The sequence below is a fragment of the Stegostoma tigrinum genome, chromosome 11 (assembly GCF_030684315.1).
Source record: "Stegostoma tigrinum isolate sSteTig4 chromosome 11, sSteTig4.hap1, whole genome shotgun sequence".
Classification (NCBI taxonomy): Eukaryota; Metazoa; Chordata; class Chondrichthyes; order Orectolobiformes; family Stegostomatidae; genus Stegostoma; species Stegostoma tigrinum.
This window is the reverse complement of record NC_081364.1, coordinates 61,737,161-61,747,460: the sequence shown is the minus strand read 5'-3', so window position 1 is coordinate 61,747,460 and position 10,300 is coordinate 61,737,161. Positions and strand designations below refer to the sequence as shown.

The 10,300-nt window shown below is 45.3% G+C and overlaps 1 protein-coding gene across 3 annotated transcripts in view; it reads left to right on the top strand.

Moving 5' to 3' along the window:
- Positions 1-3,417: 3,417 nt before the first annotated feature.
- Positions 3,418-10,300, top strand: part of amt (aminomethyltransferase) — a 36,566-nt gene continuing 29,683 nt past the window's right edge. For 2 of the 3 annotated variants that reach the window (XM_048548158.2, XM_048548156.2), the window contains exon 1: positions 3,418-3,554. In XM_048548158.2, the coding sequence (XP_048404115.1) occupies positions 3,456-3,554 (99 nt within the window). In that variant the 5' untranslated portion in view covers positions 3,418-3,455. Of the gene's footprint in view, positions 3,634-10,300 lie in introns of all 3 variants that reach the window. The other variant, XM_048548157.2, reaches the window with a different exon arrangement.

Below are 10,300 nucleotides of genomic sequence, written 5' to 3'. Positions count from 1 at the left end.
TTGCTCGCTGAGCTGGAAGGTTAGTTTTCAGACGTTTCGTCACCATTCTAGGTAACATCATCAGTGAGCCTCCGATGAATTCCTTCATCGGAGGCTCACTGATGATGTTACCTAGAATGGTGACGAAACATCTGAAAACTAACCTTCCAACTCAGCGAGCAAACTCACATTCGTTATACAAGGTTGCTGGAAAAGCTCAGCAGGTCTGGCAGCATCTGTGAAGGAGAAAACAAGAGTTAATGTTTTGGGTCCAAGTGACCTTTCCTCAGAAAAGAGAGGGTTCTGAGGAAGGGTCACTTGACCCAAATCGTTAACTCTGTTTTCTCCTCCACAGGTGCTGCCAGACCTGCTGAGCTTTTCCAGCAACTTTGTTTTTGTTCCTGATTTAGAGCATCTGCAGTTCTTTTGGTTTTCCCTTAACATTATGGCAGTCGCCGTCTATGTTTGGAAAGTTAAAACCCCCGACCATAGCCACCCCATTATTTTTACAGATAACTGAGATCTCCTTTCCAATTTGTCTCTCAAAGTCCTGATCACTATTGGGGTTTGACAGTACAATCCCAGTAAGGTGATCCTCTCTTTCTTATTCCTGAGTTCCACTCAGTTAAGTTCCCTGGTGGAATTCCCAAGAATCTTGCTCCTAAGTACAGCTGTAATGTTATCCCTAATCAATAATGCCACTCCATCTGCTCTTTTGCAACCCTTTCTAAACTATCTATAGGATCTACTCTCCAGAAAATTAAGTTGCCAGTCCTGTCCATCCCCAAGCCACATCTCTACAATCGCTATGATATCCCAATCCCATGTTCCCAACCATGTCCTGAGTTCATCTGCCTAACTGTTATGCCTCTTGAATTTGAATAAATTCAGTTTAATTTATCAGTACTATCTCGTTCTCTGCTTTGTTTCTTCCTGCCCTGAACTGTTTGATTTGTTCCTTTTCCCAACAGCACCAGTATCATACTGATCTCTTTTCTTACTATCTGTCTGGGTCCCACCCAACCCCATTCCTAGTTTCAATCCTCCCAAGCAACTCTAGCAAATCTCCCTGCCAGTATATTAGTCCCTTCCAAATCACATGCAATGTCTTTCTTATACAGGTCACTTCCACCCCAGAAGAGATTCCAATGATCACAAAATGTGAATCCTTCTTTCCTGCACCAGCTCCTCAGCCACACATTCATCGGCTCTGTCCTACTTCTACTCTCAATAGCTTGTGGCACCTACAATATTCCAGACTACTACCCTCAAGGGCCTACTTTAAAATTCCTGCCTAACTTCCTATATTCCCTATTCAGCATCTCTTCCTATGTCATGAGTTCCAATAGTACAATGAGTTTCTGCTGATCCCTCTCTCCTTTGAGAATATTCTCTGAGATATCTTTGATCCTGGCACCAGGGAGGAAATACATTCTAATGTCCATCGTCAGCCAAAGAAACGTCCGACTGTGCCTCTGACTAGAGTCTCTACAGTCCAAAGATGTGCAGGCTAGGTGGATTGGCCATGCTAAACTGCCCGTGGTGTTCAGAGGTGTGTCTGTTATAGGGGGATGGGTCTGGGTGGGATGCTTCAAGGGGCGGTGTGGACTTGTTGGGCCAAAGGGCCTGTTTCCACACTGTAGGGAATCTAATCTAATCTAATCACAATCAATCACTTGGAACCTGGCATACCTCTCATTACATTAGAGCCAGTTTCAGTACCAGAGACCTGGCTGTCAGTGCTACATTCCTCTGAGGGTTCCTCACCCCCTACATTTTCCAAAACAGCCCTTCTATCAGAAGGTTTTGTTAAACTTGAAAGGGTTCAGAAAAGATTTACAAAGATGTTGCCAGGACTGGAGGTTTAGAATTGTAAGGAGAAGACAAACATGCTGGGGTTGTTTTTTGCCCCTGAGTGTCAGAGGCTTATAGAGGTTTATATAATGGTGAGGGGCACAGATAGGGTGAACAGCCAAGGTATTTTCCCTAGGGTAGGGAAATCCAAAACTAGAGGGCATTAGTTTAAGGCAAAGGTGGAAAGGTTTAGATATGACCAGAGGTATAACTTTTTCATACACTGGTTGGTGCGTGTATGGGATGAGCTGCCAGAGGAAGTGGTGGAGGTTGGGATAATTACAACATTTGAAAGGCATCAGGATGGATATATGAATAGGAAGAGTTTAGAGTGATATAGGCCAAATGCTGGCAAATGGAACTAGGTCAGTTTGGGATGTTTGGTTGGCATGGATGAGTTAGACCACAGGGTCTATTTCCATGCTGTACAGCTGTGACTGTCACCCTTGATTTCCCAACTGGTGAAGAATCTCTATGCAACCACAAATCTCTTTGGCAAAAAGTTCCAAAGACTCTCAATCATCTTGAGAGAAGAACAAAAACAATGTTGCTGGAATAGCTCAGCAGGTCTGGCAGCATCTGTGGAGGAAAAATCAGAGTTAACATTTCAGGTCCGGTGACCCTTCCTCAGAACTGATAGTGGCTTGGAGAATGTCAGTTTATACGCAGAAAATAGGCAGGTGGGTGGGGAAGGGAGTAAACAATAGGAATGAGAGAAAGACAGGTGGACAGACAAAGCATTTGCTAACGATCAGACTGCGGGGGGGGGGGGGGTGTGAATAGTTGTTAATGGGGACTGTTACTCACTAACAGTCGGGGGCTGGGACATGGGGGAGTTTAGGGAGTTGTTGAGAAGAATAAATTCCTCATTTCATTTTAAATTGGCACCCCTTTATTCTAAGACTATGCCCTCTGGTCCTAAATACTCTCATGAGGGATAGCAGTCTCTCAGTGTTTTTTTTCTGTCAAGCCCCTTTAGAATTCTCTATGTTCCAAAGAGATTGTCCCTCATTCTTCTAAACTCCAGTGAGTAGAGTCCCATCCTGTTTAACCTTTGTTCATTAAGACAATCCCTCCACACTGGGGATCATCTGAGTGAAACCTCTCTGAACTGTCACCAGTGAAATAATACATTTTAAATTAGTGACTGAAACAGTTCGGAATACTCGAGATGTGGTCTCACCGCACCTTACACAGTTGCAGTAAGACTGCTGTGCTCCTATACTCTAACTCCATTAAACTAAGGACCAATTGAGTCATGAAATGCTTACAACTACTTGACAGGTCATGCAAGACCTTAATTCAAGTCTTATCTGACAGATAGCACTCTGTTAAACAGTTTGAGAATCTCTGAATTGGAACACAACTTTAAAAGTACAGTGATATGAGGCAATTACATTCACAGTAAGAAGCAAAATACGAAAAGAGCCATTTAATTCAAATGAAGAAGGGATTTCAAAAGTGCCAACTTCCCAACTGAGTCCAATCAGGTGGCGATTCCGGTGCACTATGGGGTTTGTAGTTCCAATCTGTCGATTGGTTGACCGGAAGCGGACCCAGATGGACTACAATTCCCCGACTGCAACAGCGGCGGCAGTACGAGTGCAGGCGTGGTGTCTGAGATGCTGGTGGCTGGAGCTCGACTCGGAGTCCGGCTCCGACTGCAGCCGGAGGCCGCCAGACGGCTACGTCGCAATTACAGCCAGGACCATGGCAGCAGGGTAACTCCTGGGCACCGGGTTACAGGGGAGTTGCATGAATGGAGGTGGGATGCTAATGGTGTTCACAGGTTAGAAGGAGGTTAGTATGACAGAATCTGCTGATGGACATAGTACCTGCAGATTTGGGGGGGGGGGCGGATTCAGACTGAGCCAAGAATGGTCTTTAATTACCTGACTCTCACTCGTGCCTGAAATATGGTTAGTGAATAAGCTTGGATTTACATTATTACATATGTTCCAGACGGGGAAATGGGAAGCCACAGAATCAGTTTTTGTTTTGGTTGGTTTGTTGAGATGTTTTCAAATTTGAAAACTTCATTGAGATCACTGCATCAATTTTTTCTTGCAGCATAAGATCACAGTTGTGATTAGTTGAACTGCACTGCTGACTAATTCCAGCTTCAATCACACTGTGTAGGAACAAATCCTGAGATCAGCAAGACTAACTTTGTTTTTGTGCTGTTAACTGCCCAGTGATTTATTCTTGAAAATTTATTGCATGGATTGCATTAGCACAGTTTTGGTTTTACTGTAATAATTCCTCCTGTATAATGAGTGGCCAATAGGAACATTTGGAAGGGCTGATAGCCCATGTACACTGAAATGAGAGCAGGGTAAGCATATTTTTAGTGTGTGTTCACTAACAAATCTGAGTTGTAGCAATATTTAAAGATAAATGTTAATCTGTTTGAACTTTGATTTATGACTGCCGAAGTCATTGATTGCTCCCTTGTGAAATGCTAACTTTGCATTATTTGCATTATAAACTAATCAGGATCAAGTCTTTGTATCCAGGATTGTTTGATATCTAAATCATATTGCTAACTATCAGAAAAATTAAAACACTGGGTGTGTGAGATTGCTGTAATATAGTTATTGAACCATGAAAGCGCTAGCAGAACCATGATCTTGCCATTTCCAACTTGAGTCATAGATCACAACAGTGTTTTATGTACTTAGGTTGAACATCATACAAACATTGTCTACATGTCTGCAACGAACTTGGGAGAAGTTGACCACGATGTTGGGTTCTGTTCATCAGATTCCAGACCCTGAGTAGCTCAGCATTCCACTTTCCATTTTTCTGGACCTTTATAGGTGTAGCAATTGCTGCTGATGACCGTGGATCAACTTTGAACGTGTCCATTTAACGCATGGTCTAATTAATCTTTAAAGCTGTGTATACTCTAATTACTTGCATGGGAACCTATTTAGTATTAAAAGAAAAGAAACTTCCCGTAAGTTATACAGGTAGAATAGCTCCAATCCAGATATCCGCGAACCAGCAGTATCTGCAAGAAGGGCCTCTTAGATGGCCACGCAGTGAAGAAACTCACTGGTTTGTTCCAGGATTTACTGCTTCAGTGTGGTAGTGTGCCAAGCAATTGTCTGCATTTTTTGTCCGGTGTTTCCTGTGCTCCATGGGCTTTGCAAGCCTCACCCTCTATCTAACGCAGCTTGGAAAAGTTTGGGGAACTGTTGCATTGAATGTTTTTGCACAAAATTAAGGGATCCTGTCTTTTTTACCCCCTCTTCCAAAACCTAGGACGTTCTGAAAATGATATGGATACTGTCCTAAAGTTTTGAGCTATTCATGTTGTTGAGGGATTTCACGTTTTCCCATCCTTGTGTCATTTAAGCTTTGATTGAAAACTTATAATGTTGCACTTTTGGAACAGGGAGGTCTGAAATTCTCTGCATTTATTTTGCTGACTTTCAGCGGCCAGTTTATATATAGGAGAGGTGGTAGCATAGTAGTAATGACACTAACATAGTCATCCAGAGACCCAGGCTAATATTCTGAGGACGTGGGTTTAAATCCCACAAATTCAACGAATAAATATGGATCATAAAACAGTATGGATTGATATATAAACCCTAATAAAGTCCTTTAGAAAGGGAAATCTGCTGTCTTTACTCATTTGGACCTAATGTGAGTTGAATCCTGCAGCAATACTTTCAATACTTAATGACTCTGAGACAATCTAGATGGACAACAGATACTGGCGCTGCCAGTGCTGCCTCCATCCTATGAAAGAATAATGGGGCAAGTAAGTATTTTCTCCCGAATAATGCTGTTGGATCGTGTGGTGATTTATATTCAGGACATTGGTTGACTGAGTACAATGGCGATGTGGTTATGTTATTAGAATTTGAATTTCATTTTAAAAATTCTGGAACTGTTGGGGCTGGTAACAATAAAAACGGTAATCAGATTGTCCTCACTGGTCTTTCAGGGAAGGATGCCTGCTAGCTGACCAGTGTATGTTCCAGGTCCACCTTAGGCAGCTGTGCCTTTACCTCCCAAAGGGTCAGACCTGTTAAACGGACGTGAAGTACTGACCAGATGGGTCTCTTTGGCAATGTAAAAGGTATCTCAAGTCCCTAAGGCAACTTGAAATGGTTGATGCTGAACTGGTAACAGTGCTAACTTGAGTATTGGGTATTGTTAGGATAGGAGTTTCCACATTCTGCCTATGTCCGTATGGGTTTCCTCCAGCTGCTCTGGTTTCCTCCCACAGTCCAAAGATATGCAGGTTAGATAGATTGGCCACGGGAAATGTAGGGTTACCGGGATAGGTTAGGAGGGTGAGGGTGAGCCTGGGTGGAAGGCTATTCTGAGGGTCGGTGTGGAACTTGAGAGACGAATGGCTTCTTTCCACACTGTAGGGATTCTATGAATGGGAATTCTGGTTAGATTGATCACCCTTGTTACACAACCAAACAATCTAATCGTAATCAGAGATAATGGGAACTGCAGATGCTGGAGATTCCAAGATAATAAAATGTGAGGCTGGATGAACACAGCAGGCCAAGCAGCATCTCAGGAGCACAAAAGCTGACGTTTCGGGCCTAGACCCTTCATCAGAGAGGGGGATGGGGGGAGGGAACTGGAATAAATAGGGAGAGAGGGGGAGGCGGACCGAAGATGGAGAGTAAAGAAGATAGGTGGAGAGGGTGTAGGTGGGGAGGTAGGGAGGGGATAGGTCAGTCCAGGGAAGACGGACAGGTCAAGGAGGTGGGATGAGGTTAGTAGGTAGCTGGGGGTGCGGCTTGGGGTGGGAGGAAGGGATGGGTGAGAGGAAGAACCGGTTAGGGAGGCAGAGACAGGTTGGACTGGTTTTGGGATGCAGTGGGTGGGGGGGGGAAGAGCTGGGCTGGTTGTGTGGTGCAGTGGGGGGAGGGGATGAACTGGGCTGGTTTAGGGATGCAGTGGGGGAAGGGGAGATTTTGAAACTGGTGAAGTCCACATTGATACCATATGGCTGCAGGGTTCCCAGGCGGAATATGAGTTGCTGTTCCTGCAACCTTCGGGTGGCATCATTGTGGCAGTGCAGGAGGCCCATGATGGACATGTCATCAAGAGAATGGGAGGGGGAGTGGAAATGGTTTGCGACTGGGAGGTGCAGTTGTTTGTTGCGAACTGAGCGGAGGTGTTCTGCAAAGCGGTCCCCAAGCCTCCGCTTGGTTTCCCCAATGTAGAGGAAGCCGCACCGGGTACAGTGGATGCAGTATACCACATTGGCAGATGTGCAGGTGAACCTCTGCTTAATGTGGAATGTCATCTTGGGGCCTGGGATGGGGGTGAGGGAGGAGGTTTGGGGACAAGTGTTGCATTTCCTGCGGTTGCAGGGGAAGGTGCCGGGTGTGGTGGGGTTGGAGGGCAGTGTGGAGTCTGCTTTCCGGAGAGACCACTCTCTCCGTGACTCCCTTGTTCGCTCCACACTGCCCTCCAACCCCACCATACCCGGCACCTTCCCCTGCAACCGCAGGAAATGCTACACTTGTCCCCACACCTCCTCCCTCACCCCCATCCCAGGCCCCAAGATGACATTCCACATTAAGCAGAGGTTCACCTGCACATCTGCCAATGTGGTATACTGCATCAACTGTACCCGGTGCGGCTTCCTCTACATTGGGGAAACCAAGCGGAGGCTTGGGGACCGCTTTGCAGAACACCTCCGCTCAGTTCGTAACAAACAACTGCACCTCCCAGTCGCAAACCATTTCCACTCCCCCTCCCATTCTCTTGATGACATGTCCATCATGGGCCTCCTGCACTGCCACAATGATGCCACCCGAAGGTTGCAGGAACAGCAACTCATATTCCGCCTGGGAACCCTGCAGCCATATGGTATCAATGTGGACTTCACCAGTTTCAAAATCTCCCCTTCCCCCACTGCATCCCTAAACCAGCCCAGTTCATCCCCTCCCCCCACTGCACCACACAACCAGCCCAGCTCTTCCCCCCCCCCCACCCACTGCATCCCAAAACCAGTCCAACCTGTCTCTGCCTCCCTAACCGGTTCTTCCTCTCACCCATCCCTTCCTCCCACCCCAAGCCGCACCCCCAGCTACCTACTAACCTCATCCCACCTCCTTGACCTGTCCGTCTTCCCTGGACTGACCTATCCCCTCCCTACCTCCCCACCTACACCCTCTCCACCTATCTTCTTTACTCTCCATCTTCGGTCCGCCTCCCCCTCTCTCCCTATTTATTCCAGTTCCCTCCCCCCATCCCCCTCTCTGATGAAGGGTCTAGGCCCGAAACGTCAGCTTTTGTGCTCCTGAGATGCTGCTTGGCCTGCTGTGTTCATCCAGCCTCACAATCTAATCGTAATACCTTCCCATCAGGCATGTTAAACTAAACTAACACTGTCTCAGTATTTGACAATTTTGTTTGCAGTATAGGAATGTTCCCTCTACTGCAGTCTCTGAAGTCAAGACCCTTGGGTGATGCAATATTTGTCTGCTATTTTGCCTGGTAAATGAAGCTGATGGGCAAGAAAGCATTTTCAAGCACAAATCTTACATCTGATCTGGAATAGCTGAGACAAGTATATTTCAAAAGAAGACGATAGTTTTCTCACGTTGAATTTTATGAGCACCAACTGGCCTGCAGACTTCACCCACCAACAACACTTTTAAAGTTCATTCATGGGAGTGGGCTAAGCCAGCGTATATCACTCATCCTTAATTAGCCTTGAGGCAGCAGATACCATTTTTCTACCACCTTTTGAGTGAAAATAAGTTTTCTTACATTTCCTCGGAACCACTTTCTTCTCACCTTAAACTTACGCCATCTGGTCTTAGATACATCTGCATGAAGAAATTCTCATGATATACTTGTCTACACCTCTCATAATTTTGCATACTTCAATCAGATGCCCCTCAGCCTCTTCTGCTCCAAGGAAAACAAACCCAGCCTTTCCAGTCTTTCCTTATAACCGAGACTTTTCATTTCAGGCAATATTGTGGTGAATTTTCTCTGCACCCTCGAAAGTGTAATTATGTCCTTCCAATAATTTGCCAACCAGAACTGCACACAGTATTCCATTTGTGATCTAAACCAAAGTTTTATAAAGTTTTAACTAGACTTCCTTGTTCCTATATTCTGCTCCCCGGCTAACGAAGGCAAGCATCTTTTCACCATCCTGCCTACCTGTGCTGACACCTTTGGGGATCTATAGACATGTACACCAAGGTCCCTTTGTTCCTGAGTACTCCTTAGTGACCAACCATTCATTGTGTATGACCTTCCCTAATTAGACCTCCCAAAATGCATCACCTTGCACTTATCAGGATTAAATTCCATCTGTCAGTGTAGCCTGAGACCACTTCCTTGTGCAGTTTGTGTTAAATTTCCCTATCTCTGGACTAGAAGGTGCAGTTTGAAGTCCCATCAGCTCAGGAAGTGTGTCATTACCTGTCTGAACAGGTTGATTAAAAATACATATAAATGCAGTTCTTGCACCACTATTGCTTTAAAAATACAGGCCACCTTAAAACTAGATCACAGAGCAGGTTTGTTACATGCCCAATTCCAGTCTGAAAGAGGAAGTCGTCCAGCAGACCATTAGGGAGATCTGAAAGTAATCCCATTCTAACTTGACTGCTAGGAAGGAATAGTGCTGTAAGTAATGTTGCTGTATAAAAGTGAGGTTGTCTTGTATGAATTGCCCAGCGTGTTGGTGAAACCATATCTGGACTACTGTCTCCAGTTTTGGTCTCCTTTCAAGGAGGAATGTACCTGCATTGGACCCAGTTCCGTAAAGTTCACTAGGCTGATTCATGGGACTTTGTCTAATGAGGGAAAGCTGAGCAGTTTGGTCCTGCACTCAACATTGCTTGAGAGAAAGAGGGAGAGTCTAATTGAAACAAGTAAAATTTTGAGAGGGCCTGACTGAATAGATACTAAAATGGTGAATTCCCTTGAGGGTAACTCAAGAACAATGGGCTTTGCTGAGGTCTCTCATTCTAGGGTGCAGGTGTGGTGGAATTTTTACCCTCAGAGAGTTGGTCTTTGGAATTCTGTCCAAGTGAGCAGTGGAGGCTGGATCATGGTCCAACTCAGCCTTGAGTGTATTCAGACATTTGATCTGCAGGGGAATTCTGGGTTAATGGGAGGCAGGCAGGGAATTGCAGGTGAGGCCGCAGTTAGATTATCCATGATTTTCTCAATTTATGGAGCAAGCTTGCTTCACAACCTACCCAACTTTCATTCTAATGTCCTCAATCATAGAACTGCACATTGCAAAGTGAGGCCGTTTGGCACATTCCACCTATGTTGACTCTTTGAAAGAACTATTTGGTTAATACATCTGTGCTGCTGTTTTCTCACAGCCCTGTGAATGTGTCCACCTTGTGTATTTATCCTTACTTCCACCAGCTTTTCAAGCAGATCCCTGCAACGGTAGGCCTAACGTATGATGAACGGCTGAGGATCCTGGGATTGTATTCATTTG